The sequence below is a fragment of the Acartia tonsa genome, chromosome 11 (assembly GCF_053477335.1).
Source record: "Acartia tonsa isolate MP-2025a chromosome 11, ASM5347733v1, whole genome shotgun sequence".
Classification (NCBI taxonomy): Eukaryota; Metazoa; Arthropoda; class Copepoda; order Calanoida; family Acartiidae; genus Acartia; species Acartia tonsa.
The window spans coordinates 9,601,517-9,622,052 of record NC_137270.1 but is presented as its reverse complement, the minus strand read 5'-3'; the positions used below and the strand labels follow the sequence as shown (position 1 = coordinate 9,622,052).

The 20,536-nt window shown below is 36.2% G+C and overlaps 1 protein-coding gene across 1 annotated transcript in view; it reads left to right on the top strand.

Annotated features, from left to right (window-relative positions):
* LOC145332529 (uncharacterized) overlaps window positions 1-17,823 on the top strand; it is a 32,752-nt gene extending 14,929 nt beyond the window's left edge. The window contains exons 15-28 of the mRNA XM_080177529.1: window positions 8,819-8,878; window positions 9,297-9,401; window positions 9,780-9,847; window positions 10,210-10,251; window positions 10,741-10,805; window positions 11,425-11,493; window positions 11,988-12,076; window positions 12,881-12,926; window positions 13,594-13,660; window positions 14,584-14,626; window positions 15,034-15,084; window positions 15,258-15,316; window positions 16,645-16,707; window positions 17,691-17,823. Coding sequence (XP_080033655.1) covers window positions 8,819-8,878; window positions 9,297-9,401; window positions 9,780-9,847; window positions 10,210-10,251; window positions 10,741-10,805; window positions 11,425-11,493; window positions 11,988-12,076; window positions 12,881-12,926; window positions 13,594-13,660; window positions 14,584-14,626; window positions 15,034-15,084; window positions 15,258-15,316; window positions 16,645-16,707; window positions 17,691-17,823 — 960 coding nt within the window. The remainder of the gene's footprint in view (window positions 1-8,818; window positions 8,879-9,296; window positions 9,402-9,779; window positions 9,848-10,209; window positions 10,252-10,740; window positions 10,806-11,424; window positions 11,494-11,987; window positions 12,077-12,880; window positions 12,927-13,593; window positions 13,661-14,583; window positions 14,627-15,033; window positions 15,085-15,257; window positions 15,317-16,644; window positions 16,708-17,690) is intronic.
* Window positions 17,824-20,536: the final 2,713 nt, after the last annotated feature.

Genomic DNA, 20,536 nt, shown 5'->3' with positions numbered 1-20,536 from the left:
TTTATCTTAATTCTTTATAATAAGTGTAGTATGGTATATTTTTACGAAGAAATTTAAAACATTAATTTTTCAACAAATAGACCATTTAACTGCTAACTTTTGACATACGAATATTTTCCTTAATTTTATTGATCATTTGAATCTAAAATTATCAATTTCTGATGCTATTTAATATGTTTCGTGCCAATTTAAAGTTTTTTAGAAATTTTATATTTTTAATTAAATTGAAATCACGCAACCTCGATATACAAAAATAATAAACCATTAATACTATGTAATTAATTTTTATATTTTTGTTTTAGATTCACCGTTTTCATGGTAATAAATACACATTTGTAAACATTCACATGTTGGTCATTCGGAGGGCTTGGAGATTAAGATTTCGTGTACGGCAAGGCATGCGTACCGAAACAATGAAAACGAGACAGAACAGATGCGGCTAAGAAAATATCTGTGAAGTTTTGTGAATGTGTTGGTTGTGATACCTTACCACACACTATTATAATCGTAATCAGTACAGTTAATTATTGTGACAATCATGGGTCCTAAAAAGAATAAAGGCGCTCAACTGGGACTACGGCTGCGCCCAGCCGTCGAGGCCCTAACCAGTGAACTAGATAAAGTGATGAAGTTGGTCAGTGAATCTTCAGAGCTTGATGTTAGACATTTCACTAAGGAGTCAATCCTTGTCCATGACAAGTTCAAGACATTCGATAGCATTATGGTCGGTTTTAGCAAGCTTGGTGTGAGAATCCAAGAGCTTGAGGAGTTTAGTGACATTTATTCTAATATAATTACTGTGCAAAAAGATTATAACGCTCTGAAAGATGCTCTAGATGCTATGGAGGAGCTTAGTGACATTCAAAGTGTTGTTGATTTAGTTGGTGATAATTTGCCTGACCATAAGGCTGAACTATATGATCGTTGCTTAAAGATTGTGAAGGTTATTAAAGGGTCATACTTTCCCTTACCAGAACCAATTATAAACACTTTGTCTGCTTTGATGAAACGGCTGGCCGAGGTTAAGCTTGAACCTGTGAAGCCGCCTACAACGACGGCGGGTGCTTCGACAGCATCGCCATTTGTGTCGCCGTTTGGCACACCACAGTTCGGCACCGGTTCTATGTTCACGCCAGGATATATGAATCGTGTCGACGAACGTCTTCTTCCAAGCTTTGACGGCTCAGAGTCAGCCTACGTAAGTTTCAAGGACAATTTTAAAAAGCTTACCGTAGGACAGGACCCGTCATATTTACAGTTATTGTTGAGCAGTGAAAAGGTCTGCAAAAATAAAGAGTTGAGACTTCAGTTAATTCAGATTCAATCACATGAATCTCAATGGGCTTACCTCGACGCACGTTTTAAGTCCAAAACACGTCAGATGCTCTGCCTTTTCAACCAATGGGAGAAGAAGCCTAAACCGTCGGACTCCAACCAGATTGTGACAGTCTTAGCAGAGTTTGGTGGTGCAGTTAGCCAGCTCGAGCAGCTGACTAAAGATGATGATGATGAGGAAGTCACCACAAGCCAGTGGTTGACCATTATTCTTTTGGAAATGTTATCCAAAAAGTTGCCACGTGATTTCCAGGACAAGCTCAACCTGGCGTTGGGCTCGATGGATACCCCAAATATTCCTAAGCTCTTGAAGATTATAGAGGAACAGCGTGGCGCCATTTTGATGAGGTGTTCAATCGATGTAGACACCCCCTCCAAGAAGAAAGGTAATCCTGCGGCCGCAGCTACAGCCGTTGGTAAACCTGGGTCTCCAGCTAAGACCAAGAAGAAACAGCCTTGCCCGTCGGAAGGTTGTAACTCTGATCACCTGTTGTTTAAGTGCTCCAAGTTTAGGGATATGTCTGTTCCTGAACGCAAAGTCTTCATCAAGAAGATAGGCGCCTGTTTGCTCTGCTTACAAAAAGGGCATCGGGTGGCCGATTGTCCCAGAGCCGATAAGCTTGGCAGCTGTACCATTGACAGTTGCAACCAGCCTCATAATTCATTATTACATGAATCAGTTGCTAGTGGACAAGTTGCGGCAGTGTATGAATCACAATTGTTTAGCAAGAACAATTTTATGCTGATGTTGCAGCAGGTCCCGGCGTTGGCGGCTGACAAACGTCAAGTCACCGTCAATGCCATGTGGGACAGTGGAGCAAATTTGACGTTGATTTCTAGAAGTATTGCCAAGAAGTTAGAGTTGCCATCAACTGGTCGCACAGCTACTATTTCTCTGGCAGATGGAAAGAGCCAAGCATGTCCTACAGTCAAGATTTGTTTGGTTGACCGCAACCGGAATTCACATATTCTGGAGGCGGCGGTAGTGCCCAGCATTGGTACTGAAGAAGGGTTGCGTTCTATTGATCCTACAGCCGCCGCCGACATTTTCAACATGAAGCCTGATAATTTTTCTATGGTCGACGGCAAGATTGATGTTTTAATCGGCCATTTAACACCAGCTATGTTCCCGTGTGCAGATAAAATGGTTGGTGATTCTAGACTGTACAGAAGCTTATTTGGTACAGGCTATTTAGTTGTGTCTGCAGATGGCAGGACTATTGCTAATCCTGTCGCCTGTAAAGCTGTGAAGTTGGAGGTCAGCAAGATGGAGTTCCTGAGTACTGAGAGTTTGGGAATACAGCCGCCATCAATGTGCAGCGGTTGTAAGAACTGCCGTCATTGCGCCGCCATAGCCGCCGGGCAGTCCGCCTTGGATGTGCGTAAGCGGCAGCTGATTGAAGAAGGTCTGACATTAGATCTTGAGAACCATATTTGGACGGCCTCATATCCCTACAAGCAGCCGCCAAGTGTGTTATTTGACAATTCAGAGCAGGCCTATAAGATCTGCTTACGTGACCGGCAGAGAATGATTAAAAAAGGTGAATACAGCACCTTCTGCCAAGTGTTTCAAGAAGCTGTGTCTCGTGGAGTATATCAGAAAGCTTCGCCAGAAGACCTAGCTTATACTAAGCCCGTGTATTATTCGAGCCTAGTCTGCGCATATAAAGAGTCTATTTCCACGCCGTTGAGGATATGCGCTAATTCTAGCCTCTGCTGCAAGGGGCTAAGCCTCAATAGTATTATGATGGATGGCCCAGTTCCATTATATACTCTGATGCACAATCTTATCCGGTTCAGAAGTTATAAGTGTGCATTCGTGGCTGATATTCAGAAGTTCTATAATTCATTATTAGCTACCTATGAAGATTCTCAGCTGAAACGTGTTTTTTTCGCTGATACAGTTGATGGAGAGCCAGAGGTCTACCTTACCAAAACCATCAACTTTGGTGAGGCCTTGGCTGGAGATATGGCCGTGACCGCCCTCAGACTCACTGGTCGTATTTTTGGTGGACGTTCCCAGCAGGATGTTCAAGATGTTTATGGATCTGAGAAGATTAGAGGTTGTGACGTTGTAGCCCAGCAGGATGTGTGGAGAGATGTTCAGCAACTACTCAGTTCTGAATTTATTTTGTATCAAGATCCTCCATCGGTCAAATTGGAGACTTGTACTTACGTGGATGACTGTTTGAGCGGTCATAACAGCAAACCTGAAGCTGTCCAGCTGGTCCAAGAGCTGGAAGATATGATTGCACCTGGCAATTTCAAGTTTAAATCTGTTGTTTATTCTGGAGATGATGTTGACAGTGTAAAAGTTCTGGGCCTTGTATGGGACCCTAAACAGGATAAGTTGTTCCTACCTGTCAGAGCCAACCACGGCGAGAAGATTAAGGGTAGAAAGTTACTAGAGGATCTGGACCTGGAGGATCTCTGGAGAAGTCTACCTGAGTTGATAACTAAACGTGAAGTTTGGAGAATTGTGCAACAACTTTATGACCCAATGGGTCTAGCAGCGCCATTGCTGCTTAAATCCAAGCTTTGTCTGCGCTCAGTTTGCATACATGGATGTAACTGGGATGATGTTATACCTGGAGAGTTGAGGTCGGAGCTCGTGTCCAGCCTCCAGGACCGTTCGGCACTTGGAAATGTGTCGTTCAGACGTTCGATGGTTCCTGATAAGCCGTTGGGGCTTCCAATGCTTGTTGGTTTCTGCGATGCATCTAACCAGGCCTATGCAGCCATCACCTACCTGAGATGGCCAGTTCCTGGAGGATATGATGTAGTTTTGTGTTGCGCCAAGTCACGTGTCGCACCAGTGAAGATTGAGTCTATTCCAAGGTTAGAAATGCTTAGTTGTCTAATTTTGGCAAGGCTTGTGGATACTGTTGCCAGAGCTCTACCTTTCAACATTTCTGGCAAGGTGTTTTTTAGTGATAGCAGCTGCGCCCTAGCTCAGCTATCCAGTGACAGTGTTATGTTAAATGTTTTTAACAGTCATCGTGTTTCCGAGATACAACAGTTGACGAGCCCTGAAGATTGGAGATGGGTTCCAACCCAGCACAACATCGCCGACCTGGCGACGCGTGGTTTGTGCACGATTGAGGATGTACAACCTGGATCTACATACCAGGAAGGTCCAAGCTGGTTGCGCCTGGAACAGGACCAGTGGCCCGTTAAGACGGCGGGTGAGGTAAATGCATCCATTCCCGAGAGCGAGCTAAATCCCAAGATGGCGAAGCTCAAGGTAATGTTCACACAGGTAGTGGACAATGATTTTTGGAGGTCTCTGGCAAGAAGGACCTACAGGCAAGCAAGGAGGACTGTGGCCGCAGTTCTTAAGGCTGCCAACTGCTTTAAAACGCTGCTTGTCAAGAAACGTGGCGTTGCAACAATTGAGGATGGTGTTAGCAACAATGATAGTTCTAAGCATTATGAGAACTATACTTTCACAAATACATACATGGATTCTGTTTGTGACCTGTTTTTGACTTCCTTCAACCAAGAGAAGGAGATGACCATGGACGCCGAGGGGAAATTCGACTCCCTTCAACCGTATCATCACAAGGTCCAGGTTTGTTGGCCCATTGTGGGTCATGATGGATGTTATCCTCTTAGGACATTTACAATATTGAAAATGTCCGGGAGAGGAGATGAGGCTCTTGAGGCCGCTGCTGGAGGCCCCAGGAAGATTATGAAGGACAGCCCAGGTGTTGTCTTGCTCAGCCGCCACAACAGGCTGGCGCGGCTCATCCTTCAACAGTCCCACGATGAATTGGGGCATGGAGGCCATCGTAAGACGTTGGCGCAAAGCCGCAGGTATGCATGGATCACACATGGCCGCATGGAGGCTATGAAAGTGGTCAAGAGTTGTGCTGCATGTTCCATTGAATATGCCAAGCGTTCGAGTCCCGCAATTGCTAATATTCTGCCAGATCGTGTCGAGCCCTCTGTGCCCTTCAAGGAGGTGCATATGGACCTTGCGGGGCCGATCGAAGTTACGAAGCCTGGCGTTGGCACCAGGAGTTCCAAGACCAAGTACAAAGTTTGGTTGTTGATTGTGGCCTGTAGATTTACACAGGCTGTGTTTGTTGATGTGTTGACTGATTATTCAACTGAAGCCGTGCTGGTCGGCTTGAGAAAATTTCAGGCGTTTTACAATATGCCTAGAAGGGTTACCACAGACAGAGGCACCAATATGGCCGGTGCCAAGCGAATTATGGATGAACTTTTGAAGGATACCCGAATGCATTTTGAATGGCATCTGGTGCCCACCGCAGCACACTCGTTCGTGGGTACTGTGGAGAGGCAGGTTGGGCTGGTCAAGCGTGTGTTGAACAAGAAGTTGGCTGGTGCTACTGTAACCTTCAATGATTTATTGGTGTTGTGTGCTGAGACTGCAAGAGTCTTGAATTCTAAGCCATTGACCTATGCCACCCAAGGAGATGACGTCAATTGCTGGAGAATAATTTCACCTGCTGATCTGTTAGGCGGCAGGACCAACGATGCAATCTGCACCTTTGAGACAGGTTGTAAAGAGCCCATCACCAGGAGGCTGGAGAACTTGGAGGAGTTGACCCGTCAGTTCCATCAGGTGTACAAGGAGCAGCTCATGCCTGAGCTACTCAAGTCCGTCAAGTGGCGCAGCAACAAGGTGCTGCTCGAGCCGGGAGACGTGGTGCTGATCGACGATAGCACAAATTTGATGAAGAAGTTCAGATTGGGGCGTGTGGAAGAAGTGCGCCCAGGTGGGAGGACCGTGGTTTGCAAGTTCAAATTATCAGATGACGCAGCCGCCACGAGTAACGAGACTTCCGCAAGACGTCTGCTCAAGATCAATCTACCCAAAGTTTAGTATAAGTATCGTTCTTGTTTAACTTTGAATTTTATTTTTACGGTAGATTTATCAGATATTTTTTTCGAAAGACAAAAAACGCAAATTTTGACTCAATTTCGTTTAAACTTTCAAATCGACGCAAGATTTTTTTCATTTGAAATGCAAACTTAAGTTATTTATACGTTTACGCAAGTTTTTTCAATGATTTAAGTCTTTCCGGGACCAGGAATTTTTTTCGCGGAAATTTTCCTAGGTACCTACGCAAATACGAACATTTTTATTCTTGTTTAATTGAAATTCGATATGATAAAAAGTAACACAATGGGATTTTTACATCATACAAATATTTCTTTAAGATTTATTATAATCACATAGATAATTTAATATTACATACATATTAAAATTATTTCTATTTACCTTTTAACCGATGTACCTAAAGAAAAATGCAGATTTTTTTCGTCTTGAATTAAGTAGATTCTTTGAGTTCGAAGATTTAAGCTTAATAAGACCGCTCTATAGTGTATCTTAGCTCTGTTACCTCGGCCAGACATACTACAGAACGGCAAAACTAAAGCATAAAATAATTTTATTTTGATTGCTTTGATTGATGATTCTAAAGTTTCTTGAAGTATTCATGATTCTTTTAATTTTTGATTTGATTTAAACATCACTAATTATGTTTATTTTCAGTTGATGGAGCCCTGCGCCAGAAATCCTGTCGGAAATTATGCAGTATCAAAAAATTGTGATGGAAAGACATAACGTCCGTCAGGATAGCTGGAACATGGCATTATTAATATTTTAAAGATTGGTTAGTTTGTATCTTGAGGGGTTCATTCTAACTGAGGCCCCAAATTGCCTTAATTTTGACTGTATGAATATGTACAAGTTGCTTTCTTCTTAAAACAGAGAGAAATTGCAAACTCAGCATTTAGAGAAGTTCTTTTCTTATAATTAAGCTTTTGTTTTACTTTGGTAAATTAATTTGCATATTTCAATTGCAATTTTATTTTACGCAATTTTGATTCACGAAGATTTAAAATTATGAAATTTTAATTTTCCGATGTTTGATGATTTTTTACAGTCATATTTTATTTAGATTTAAGTATCTATTTTATTAAACATGTTAGATTTAAGGATTTACCTATCTTATCTAAGAATGTCTAGATGTAAGCCCGAGTATTTTTCCGCTGGAGAAAATGCTTAATTTTGAGAAGTTTTTTATGAAAATTTTACTTTTCTTTTTTAGCAAAAAGATTTAGTAGAAAAAATGTCATTATTTAATCTTTCTTTCTTTTGATTAAAAGTTTGAGTTGATTATTTAATTATTGATGCGATTTTTAATATAAAAATCATTTGCCTATTATTATGTACGTACCTAATCAAAGTTTAGGTACTATTGATTATTAATTCATGTATTCGCAATTACATGGTCTGTAATTCTAACTTTAATTGAGATTGTGAGGCCATGATATAATGAGATGTGTGAGTGGTAAATGTGCATTTCATGAATGTTGAATGCTTTTCCCATTCCTTATTCCTATCCTTATGTGGTAGTGGAGTCGGTTTGAGTTATTGTGGTGTTCGTAAGTTACCATAATTAATTTTAGGCCTGATGGCCATGCCATTTTAAACTCTTGTAATTTATGCGTTATGAGATTGTGATTTTGTGGACACTGTCTGCACGCATGATGCTAAGATGAGTTATTGTGTTCGATTCCCAGTGACTAGACGGGTGTGTGTTGGAATGATTTTCTTGTATTCCCTGGCAAGTTCGAACCCATTAATTCCCTTTTCCTTATACCAGAGAATGAGTGTGTTACGCGGCATTCCTAACTATCTCCGCGCTTCGCTTGTAAACAAACAAAGGCGCGCACATTTTTTCCTTGTTGATTCCCATGTGAAGAGCTACGTGAATAAAAATAATGTATTGGATGGATATACATGCGCTCTAATCCGTGGAAGATCTCAAATAAGCCTTCCTGCTTAGTTTGACATCATAATGTGGTAAGAATTTATCTTAATTCTTTATAATAAGTGTAGTATGGTATATTTTTACGAAGAAATTTAAAACATTAATTTTTCAACAAATAGACCATTTAACTGCTAACTTTTGACATACGAATATTTTCCTTAATTTTATTGATCATTTGAATCTAAAATTATCAATTTCTGATGCTATTTAATATGTTTCGTGCCAATTTAAAGTTTTTTAGAAATTTTATATTTTTAATTAAATTGAAATCACGCAACCTCGATATACAAAAATAATAAACCATTAATACTATGTAATTAATTTTTATATTTTTGTTTTAGATTCACCGTTTTCATGGTAATAAATACACATTTGTAAACATTCACATGTTGGTCATTCGGAGGGCTTGGAGATTAAGATTTCGTGTACGGCAAGGCATGCGTACCGAAACATTCTCCTTTAAAATGTAGCTTCCCAAAGATTCTGGGTAGGTTCATAGCTATTTTGAAGGAGGGTACCACCACCCTTCCAAGAGATATCTTCCGAGGAAAAAGTGACCAGCTCAAAAAAAAAATAATTTCTTTTTAAAGCTAAAATTGAAAGTTGGGTGAGGTTTGACTTTCCCACAGCGTAGCCGTAAGTATTTTAATAAAATTTTATATTTATTTGTTTAGCTTCGAAGAAAACTAATGTTAGAAATGATAAAATCAAACTATAAACTTAACTTTAGTCAGGTAACAGGAATTAAATTTTGTCTGTATATCCGTCTGTCTGTCCTTCTGTCAGACATCTGGATGTTCAACTGTCTGTCCATCTGTTTGTCTGACTGTCTTTCTGTGTGTGTGTCTGTCTTTCTATGTGTTTGTTAAATTCTATCTAAATTTCTGTGTGTTTGTCTGTATGTTTGTCTTTATGTTTGTCAGTATGTTTGTGTGTCTGTTTGTGTGTCTGTCCGTCTATCTGTCCGTCTATCTGTCCGTCTATCTATCCGTCTGTCTGTCTGTCCTTATGTCGATCATTCTCTCTGTCCTTCTATCTGTCTATCCGTCTGTCTGTCCTTCTATCTGTCTATCCGTCTGTCTGTCCGTCTGTCTATCTTTCCGTCTGTATGTCTGTCAAAAAGTTAAAAATTGTATTTTTAATATTGTTTAGGCTGAAAATATCTACAAAGAAACAATGGGTAGCAAAGAAAAAAGTACCTACTCCCCAAGCTTTACTCATAATAGAACTCCAAACGATTTGAATATAAATTTTGAGGTATCTTTAGTAGCAAAGCTAATCTATAACAATTATGTTATTGACGCGACTTTGGTCAGTCATAAGTCTGTTTAGCCATGCCTTTAAAATCAGGAAAAAGATATATACTCTCAAAGTTTTACTCTTAGCTAATTATAGAAAGAGGGGTGGGGGGGGGGGGAGCATAATAGTAACCACTTAGTTTGACTTGAAGTTTAATCATTTTTAACAAACCTTAGATTTAGCTATAAAAAGATCCAGTTAACTATTTTTTATTGTAAACATTTGAAATTAAGATTTGATTAAGATTCACATCAAAATAAGATAATTGATATGTATTTTATGCTAAGCTATGATGTTAATGGGTTCAAAATTGATATTAATTATAAATATTTTAAGGAAATGAAGCACCAAAGACAATTGGGAATATTGAGGACTTTTATCAAGCTTTCAAATCTTAATCCAAGGAATATTTCTAAATAATTTTAATTGAAAGACTAATTTAAATAACATTTTCTAAGGTCTTTCTTTGACATTTATCTGAATAAAATGATTGGTACCTTTGTTATTATAAGGCACACTTAAAATTTAAAATTAGATTTATCGGAATAGTTATCTATCGCATACTATTATAGACAGCTTTCCGCGGTTGGAAAGTTGTCTATAATACGATACAATACATTTTTTAGTTTTATAGAGAACTGGTTCTAATCCAGCCGATATTAAACGGCTGCGAAGCCATACTAGAAAATAAATAAGTTTTCTACGTCAAGCTAATATTTGATTTATACAGAATATTATAAATGTTTTAATTTAAAAATATCTCAAGATTAGAATGTTATGAACAATACCGAGTTAATGAAACTGATAGGTAAGTTTATTTTGCTGTAATTATATCAACATTTGATTATAGTCATAATGCCATTACATACATGGAAAATAAATATTTTATTTGTAATAAATTTTGGTTTAGATGTAAATATCAGTCTTTTTTTAGCCTTTGTTTAGATATGTCATTGATATGTAAATTATTACAACTTTTAATCAATCTGATTTTACCGACATATACCATTAAAAATAGTATAAAGTCAAATCAAGTCAGTATCAAAAAGTTTCTTAAATAATTGTATCCCAAGGCGGGATCTAAAAAAGATTTTTAGAGTCTACTAGGGTAACTCAATTTTGTAAAATTAATCCTGCAAAACAGTATAAAATTTTAATCTAAAATCTTTGAATTCAGAATATTTTATGTTCATAAACCCACCCACTGATAATAAAATACTTTTTTTGAAATTGTACACAAATAATTGTAGACTGTACTAACTATTCACTATTTTTATGATTCATCTCTATTGATTAGTTTGTTGCCTGGTTATGAGCAGTGCCTGGTACTGGACGGCCTCTGGAAACCCTCCCCAATTCCAGGTATTGAACAGGAAGAAAATTACATCCGAAAAAAATACATTTTGCCTCTTACTTTTCTACACGTTAGGAATAACATCCTTATTGTTGACTAGAGTATTTATAGTCCCTTTTGTGACATCGCCTCTTAAGGGGCATTTAGTCGTATTTTCACAGTAGCTTTTAATAGATTAGTTTAGTTTAGGTTAGGTGAGAGCCCCGCAGGGTTAGAGCTCCCCAAAGGATCTAAAAAAGGAAAAAGCTAAAATACGACGAAACGCCCCTTAAGAGGCGAGGTCACGAATATTTTTATATTTTAATTCTGAATAGTATGCATTATAATATCATGGAGGGATGGGACAATGTTAATTAATTTTCTCGTATTCATTCGAATCCGGTGGATAGGAACCGGTTCGTATCCGCGGAAAGCCGTTTATAATACGATGCGAGAAATAACTATTAAACTCTCAACTGAACTGCCTTTTTTGTTCCTAACTGAAGCGTCATAATAAAAATCTTATTGAAAAAACCTGCTAAAACCTGACTTTAATAATTTTTCTTGTTTATATGTATTTTATGATAGCTTGTGCGATTATGATTGTCTATGTTATTACTTTGGTGATGACAAAAAGTTTGCTTATAGATGATTTATACACATTGACAGAATATAACAATGAACTGGCTTGGATCATAATGTCTACTAAAAATACAGGTTCATTATTATTATTTTAACAAATAATCAGGGCTCGATAGCAGCACGTCAGCCACCTGTAAGACTCAAGGAATCAACCTTGTCCCATTTAAAAATTCTGGTATAATCAAAATCTGATTCAAATATGGCAATCCCTCTATTCAAACATATTTTCAAAACAAACGTGTTTGAATTTGAAGCTTAGCCGCGGCTGCCGAGCCCTGCATATAACTAAAATTAAATGTATTTCAAAAAATAATTCCATACAAGATCTCAAAAAAAAGTCAAATCTATTTTATTGTAGATTAGTTGCATATGTGCCGGTCTCTTGTGATTTCTATAACTGCATGTCCTATAGTATTCCTATTTGTATATTATTAGTTTTGATCAAATGTATTTGCTAATAAGCCATAGAATTGTATTATTTTTAGTTACTACTATAGCAAGGAATAAATATTTTTGCCCAAGGATTTTTACAGATTATGGGGTGTATATATAGGAATGCCAATTTTTAGGCAGTCAGCTTCACTTTGATCCTGACCATATGGGGGCTTGGAACCTACTACTCACTGGTGCTAAGTGGTGGGCCATTCTTCCTTATGAGGTAGATAGATATGGGGGCATGGAACCTGCTACTTACTGGTGCTAAGTGGTGGGCCATTCTTCCTTATGAGGTAGATAGATATTAAGGCATGGAACCTGCTACTCACTGGTGCCAAGTGGTGGGCCATTCTTTCTTATAAGGTAGATATATATGGGGGCATGGAACCTGCTACTCACCGGTGCCAAGTGGTGGGCCATTCTTCCTTATGAGGTAGATAGATATGGGGACATAGAACCTACTACTCACTGGTGCTAAGTGGTGGGCCATTCTTCCTTATGAGGTAGATAGATATGGGGGCATGGAACCTGCTACTCAATGGTGCTAAGTTGTGGGCCATTATTCCATATGAGCTAGATAGATAGGTAAATAAATAGACACAAAGTTTGGTTTTAGCTTACATGTGGCCGGTTATGCACTGATAACCCCCAACCATTATTTTTTCAAATATAAAAATAAAACAAGGGGACGGGGATTTTTCTTCCACTATGACTAAGCCCTGCGGGGGCCCTAACCCTGCAAGGATATCCAATTCACAATGTAACGTAACCTAAAGTAATACACAAACAATTGTAACCTCTTCCCTTTCTCAAAATATAGAGGGGGGGGGGGTATTAATGCTTAAGATATAACTTTGTATGTTTATTGGTGGGCTATAACTAGTTACAAATTTGGTGAACTTAATAGAAAAGCTGACAAATAGACAAAACAGAATGATAAATAAATAGGCAGATATCCAATGAAACAATGTAGTAGACTAAATTGATTGATAGATGGATAAATGGATACATATTTGTTTTCTTGTAGGCTTTTATAGAAGATTTCACTTGTATTTCCAGTTGTTCACATCCAGGTATAAGGATAAATAAACATAACAAGGATCAGAGATGAATCTTTAAATGTTTAGCCGTTGCCGTAGCCGTAGTCGTGGCCATAGTCGTAGCCGTAGCCGTCGACACTGCCAGTGCTGTCAATAAAACATGGATTTTAAAAGATTTTAATTTAAAATAATTTAATTAAAAATTAAATTGTACATTTAAAACATTTGAAAATTTGATTTAAAGATCGCTATCAGGTTAGTGGCTGTACCTCTGGCTACGGCTACAGCAACGGCTACACATTTAAAGATCCAGCTCAGCATAATTATATAAGTATAAACTTGGATGTAAAATTTGGTTTAATGTAAGTTAAACTCCTAGAGGGGGGGGGGCGGGGGGTAGATGATATTTTTCAAGGAAGAATTTCTCCTAGAGACATCCTGTTACTAAAGAATTAAAAGAATTTTATAGCTAAATGTACAGACAAGTCAAAGTATGATTTCTCATGTTTTTATTATCTTTTTTTTCTAAAGCTTAAGATCACGGTCATTTCTAGCTCTTATGTGTGGTACTTTTTAAAGAAGATTCTTCAATATATTGGGTTGGTTTTAGGCTATTTACTGACCTCCCCTAGAAGCCAAGGGCGAAGCAGCTAGTTCTTATTCAATATACGTACAATTTAATTATATTTATTTGGTGAAGGCTGGGAGGATGGCTCTAACGCGTTCCCCTGGTTTAATCATGTCTTACCTCAGCTAAGACGGTCAAAGTAAGTTATCCTAACATCTGTGACATAAAAAAACATTGACGATAATGTATGATAATAGCGAAGCTTTTTAATATTAGGTATATAAAATAACAGTTAGAAAAGAATAGAGAAAAAAATAATAATTTTAGATCATAAAATTTTGCACCAATATTTATAAAAAAAAAGTATACCAGAATTGTGGGATCATAAAGAAATCAAAGTAGCGGGTTTTGTCGTATTTTCACATTACCGTTTTTCCTCCTATTTCTGGACCCTGCAGGGGGCTATAATCCTGCGGGGCAATCATTAACTTTTACCTTATCTAACCTAAAATAATTTATTAAAACCTACTGTGAAAATACGAGGTAACCAGCTATTTCGTTTTCTTCTCCATGACCCGAGTTGTGTCCACTAGAAGTCTGACAATCGTGCTCATTAGAGTGTTTCAATTTTCTCTTTTATCAAAAATATTTATGTGTGCAGTGAAGGGCTAGTGAAGGGAGAGGAAGAAACGAAAAAGGGGATGGGGATTGTAAAGGGAAAGGAAGGGGTGGGGGGAAAAGGGAAGTGAAGGTAAGGAAGTAATAGTTATTTCTCGCATCGTATTATAAACGGCTTTCCGCGGATATAGAATGTACAATTATAAGATTAAAACTAGTTTTTTTAGCCCCGTGGTGGCGAAGGCACCGGCTAAAAAAACTAGTTTTAATCTTATGATTGTACATTTTTATATTTGTAGAAAGCTGGATATAATACGATGCTAGACATGGTTTTTTCGTATGGATGAGAACCGGTTCCTATCCACCGGATTCGAATGAATACGAGAAAGGAATTTAAAAATTTTTGAACATGTAAAAAAGGCAACCCTCTAACATAACAGTAGCACAGACAGACAAAGGAAGGTAATTTTCTTTGAATATTTTTTACCTAAAATTTTTTGTTAGATTTTATGGGAAGAAGGTTCTAGAGTTTGTACAAAAACCAGGAATAGATCAATTCAAGTAGACTTAAATAAAGGCTTAAAAATGTATTAAACTGAATTATATCCAATAAATCTTCCAAGAATTGCAAGTGGACCTCCGACATCCATGCGCTCTCAATCTCTCTTTTATTTTTAACTTTTCTGAAACACGTTTTTCCATCCTCCGCGGGTCTTTACCAAGCCTAACCTAAAATAATTTAGTTTGTGGTTCTTTTTCAGATAGAAGGGGAGGGGAGTAATGTAAAAGGACTGCCCCCCCCCCTCTCCAACGCCACATTTTTGGAAATATATTAAATTACCCCCACAAAAAAAAATTCAAAAAACCCTCATTTTACCAACAACCCTCAAATAAAAAGCTGTCCTGGAACTTGCAATACTTCCAAAATGGTAAATTTGAACTATGTGATAAGGAGATGTTTTGTATCTACCAAATAAAATGCCACATTCTATTTTAAACCTTGAGGTGAGTATATCTTTAGTTATTTTTTGTGTTAAGATATTAAGAAAGGGATTTAGTATTTTTCATTCATCTTTAAAAATAAACCTGGATTTTTGTTGGCACCTGTGGCCGCCAGGATTGATCCAATAATCGTTTAACGTCATCGTTTTTGTTTTCAATGATAGCAAATTTTTAAGGACAACGTAGCTCTAACAGAAAATTATCTTTTCAATGATGGGGTTTCTGAATTAGTAAGGTAAACACTTATTTAATTCTTTTGTGGGATGTAATTAGTGATTGTAATTTGTTTATCTTCTTTTTTTGTATCTAATCTAACTTGTAATTTAAGCTGTATAAAGACTTTTTTATTTGTTTGTCAATCTTGCGACTGTTCATTTTTCATTTTTCTAAAAGTATATTAGTATGTCTTTCCATCTATGTTAAATTCATTTGCTAAATATTATACAGTTTAAAACTTTCTTGTTCATAGTTACTTAAATCTACCTTATAAGTTGCTTTCTTACATATGTTTGTTGTCCTTATTAACTTATAAAGAAGTTGTATCAACTTTTTTTTTATAGCTAGCCGGTCCTTTTAGTAAGTAGTAGATGTAAAATTTTTCATAGAATTCAGATATGCAATCGGTTTTTTTGTAGACCTCTTATTTTTCAAGTAATTTAAGTTTTAAAAAAAAAAATTAAGTCGATTTTAAGGTACTAAAATGCAACAAAAAAAAAAGAAAATGGCCATTATGAACAAAAATAGTAAGATCTTTAATTTGACACCTTACTTTTTCAATTCTGTCAGGTAATTATTGAAAAAATCGATTTTTTTAAACCCACGAGAATAAAAACTTTGACATTAATTTTATTATTTCACAGGTAAAAAAATATGGGTTCATATATACCTTTAGAATCAGAAAAATATTACGAATCCATTGTAAGCAAAATTGAAAAAAAAAGTTTACAATATAGTATATAAACTACAATAAAAGGAATTATATGAAAATATCATATTATATTGTACAGGCAACGTCTTAACTTTTGAATTGAGTATAAAAATGGGAAGGGGGTATAGAGGGGGTAAAGAGGGGGTAAAAAAGGGAAGACGATAGTGTTGCCAGAACAAAAAATACAATTGGCCATTTTTTAATTTTTTAATTTTTTTACTTTTTTTCAATTTTGCTTACAATGGATTCGTAATATTTTTCTGATTCTAAAGGTATATATGAACCCATGTTTTTTATGTCTGTTTGAGAAAATATTTAGGTCTAAAGTTTTTATTAAACCGAGGTTAAAAAAATAGATTTTTTCAATAATTACTCAACAGAATTTTAAAAGTAAGGTGTCAAATTAAAGATCTTACTATTTTTGTTCTTACTGGCCATTTTCTTCTTTTATTTTGTTGCGTTTTAGTACCTTAAAACCGACTTAATTATTTTTTTAAAAAACTTAAATTACTTAAAAAATAAGAGGTCTACAAAAAAACCGATTGCATATCTGAATTCTATGAAAAATTTTACGTCTACTACTTACTAAAAGAACCGGCTAGCTATAAAAAAAAAAGTTGATACACCTTCTTTAGGTCAATATCTTTGGATCAAATACGAGAGAGTATTGACAATTTGGATGAGAGTTTAGCTTTTAGGTAAACCTTTTTCTCGTATTCATTCGAATCCGATGGATAGGAACCGGTTCTCATCCATACGAAAAAACTATGTCAAGCATCGTATTATATCCAACTTTTTACGAATGTAAAAATGTACAATCATACAATCAAATTTTTTAGCCCCGAGGTGCCGAAAAATCTTTAATCTTATAATTGTACATTCTATATCCGCGGAAAGCCGTCTATAATACGATGAAAGAAATAACTATTATATCATATCACGGACAACTAAGTGCAGTATACGTATAAACATTTCTTGCATGATTTTGAGTTTTTGCTAAGCGAAGCACCATAGATGGAGTTTTTTAAAAAATGCCGCGTTTTTTCAACATTTTTTATACATTGATTGATTGAACAAAGAGGATAGGATTGCAACAGAGTATACAACTGAAGAATTCAAAATTTTTAAATTATTATTTCAACCATTTGTATAATGTCTGATACAGCTCTAAAAAGATGTATTAATTAATATGCAGCAAAAATGGATTTAAGATAATTTGTTTTTCTTTTATGAAGGCTGTACCAACAAAAGCGAAATAATTAAATAAATAGTTGTATACTCTGTTTAGATTTTGCGAATGCCGCGCTTATTCAAATGTCTAGAACGCAGCATTTTTTATAAAACCCCATCTCTGTACTACTTCCCCCCCCCCCCCCGTAGATCGTGTAGGTTTCCAGGTAATATTTTTTATAAACTAGGAGAGTAGAATTTTGTTTTGTTTATTACTTTTTTAGGTAGTTTCTGTTAATTTTACTGTTCGTGTATTTAAGCTATTTATTATGTTGTAAAAGCTACGCTTCTTAGAAACAAAATCGTCCTTTCTTAGTTATTGCTCGCGTTTCCGCTAATAGCCAAATAAAAAACCTGTCAGTATGTCCTTGTGCAGGTTCTAGCCCAGCGGATATTAATCGGTTTCGTAGTCTTACTTGAATGTATGTAAATTATTTTTTTCTTTTTTTAGAAGTTTATATAATGATGGAAACCTAAATTTTGAGGACAGGAGAAAAATGAGAAAAACATATCAAATTCTTTCCCAAATCTCTAGGAATTTTAATGAAATTGTTCAAATTTTAATATTTTTCTCACAAACATGATTACATAGAAGAAAACAAAGCTTATAAACCCAAAATGCATTTGTCGGCATAAAGATTTACTTCTAATTCAAAATTTTATTGAACAATTTATTAAATTGTAGGGAATTCAATACTGAATGTGTGATGTAATGGGTTCCAGAACAAACGCAGGAGTCCCAAACGTCGGAGTGGACAGACACAGGAGTGTTAAAATATTAGGATCATGGAAAGAAAACAAAGTCATTCCTAATTAGGACAGAAGTCACTGAAAATTGGTCTAAGGAAGGCTACTTATGTCCTTCATCTAACAAAATCTAACTTAAGGGAGGTGACTTATGTCCTTTGTCTGACAAATTCTTACATTAGGAAGGCTGCTTATGTCCTTCAAGTTGCAAAACTTAGCTTTTCTGTCCTTCACATAGCAAAACCTCACAAAAAATAGCATTTCTGTCATTCACATAGCAAATTCTTGCAAAACATAGCATTTATGTCCTTCACATAGCAAATTCTTGCAAAACATAGCAAATTCTTGCAAAACATAGCATTTATGTCCTTCACATAGCAAATTCTTGCAAAACATAGCAAATTCTTGCAAAACATAGCATTTATGTCCTTCACATAGCAAATTCTTGCAAAACATAGCAAATTCTTGCAAAACATAGCAAATTCTTGCAAAACATAGCAAATTCTTGCAAAACATAGCATTTATGTCCTTCACATAGCAAATTCTTGCAAAACATAGCAAATTCTTGCAAAACATAGCATTTATGTCCTTCACATAGCAAATTCTTGCAAAACATAGCAAATTCTTGGAAAACTTAGCATTTATGTCCTTAACATAGCATTTTGGTCCTTCACATAGCAAAATCTCACAAAACATAGGTTTTTCTGACCTTTTTCTACCAGGAGATCAGAACTAAATCAGAACACACATAACAAGAGTTTTACATAATTTAACTCTGCATAAATTATGATAATTCATTATTATTACCCCTCCCCCCCCCCTATTTAAAATTTACCCCTGCATAAATTATGATAATTCTTTATTATTACCCCTCCCCCCCCTCCCCTATTTAAAATTTACCCCTGCATAAATTATGATAATTTATGCTGAGTTAAATGTACTGTTTGAACTTCTATCTAACAGGATATGAGAACTTAATCAGAACACACATAACAAGAGTGTTTACATAGTACATTCAGATTAACAATTATTCAATTGGCCCCTTTCCAGTCCATCATATGACATGGGAAGGAGGTTGAGGAGCATTTTATGCAGCCTAAATTCCACTATGCTATGCCACTTTTCCTAAAAGGCGTCATAGCTGGCCTCTTTTGTGTCCATCATATGACATGGGAGGTGGTGCCATGTAGGAAAAGTGGCATTGCATTCTTGGGAATTTAGACTGCATAAAATGCTCCTCAACCTCCTTCCCATGTCATATGATGGACTGAAAAGGGGCCAGCTATGACGCCTTTTAGGCCCTAGAATGCAATGCCACTTTTCCTACATGGCACCATAGCTGGCCTCTTTTGTGTCACAACCTCCCAGTTCTCATATCCTGTTAGATAGAAGTTCAAACAGTACATTTAACTCAGCATAAATTATCATAATTTATGCAAGGGTAAATTTTAAATAGGGGGGGGGGGAGGGGTAATAATAAAGAATTATCATAATTTATGCAGGGGTAAATTTAAAAAAGGGGGGGGGGGGAGGGGTAATAATAATGAATTATCATAATTTATGCAGAGTTAAATTATGTAAAACTCTTGTTATGTGTGTTCTGATTTAGTTCTGATCTCCTGGTAGAAAAAGGTCAGAAAAACCTATGTTTTGTGAGATTTTGCTATGTGAAGGACCAAAATGCTATGTTAAGGACATAAATGCTAAGTTTTGCAAGAATTTGCTATGTGAAGGACATAAATGCTATGTTTTGCAAGAATTTGCTATGTTTTGCAAGAATTTGCTATGTGAAGGACATAAATGCTATGTTTTGCAAGAATTTGCCATGTTTTGCAAGAATTTGCTATGTTTTGCAAGAATTTGCTATGTGAAGGACATAAATGCTAAGTTTTGCAAGAATTTGCTATGTTTTGCAAGAATTTGCTATGTTTTGCAAGAATTTGCTATGTTTTGCAAGAATTTGCTATGTGAAGGACATAAATGCTATGTTTTGCAAGAATTTGCTATGTGAAGGACATAAATGCTATGTTTTGCAAGAATTTGCTATGTGAAGGACATAAATGCTATGTTTTGCAAGAATTTGCTATGTTTTGCAAGAATTTGCTATGTGAAGGACATAAATGCTATGTTTTGCAAGAATTTGCTATGATTTGCAAGAATTTGCTATGTTTTGCAAGAATTTGCTATGTGAAGGACATAAATGCTATGTTTTGCAAGAATTTGCTATGTGAAGGACATAAATGCTATGTTTTGCAAGAATTTGCTATGTGAAGGACAGATAAACTATTTTATGCAAGATTTTGCTATGTGAAGGACCAAAAAGCTAGGTTTTGTGTGGTGAAGGGAGGCTACTTATGTCCTTCATCTTGCAAAATCTTTGTTAAGGGAGACAAGTTATGCCCTTCATCTAACAAATTCTCACATAAGGGAAGCTACTTATGTCCTTCCTAGGAAGGTGACTTCTGTCCTAATTAAGGAATGACTTTGTTTTCTTTCCATGATCCAAATATTATTATAAGTAGGTATTTCTATACAGGTTAGGTTAGGTTA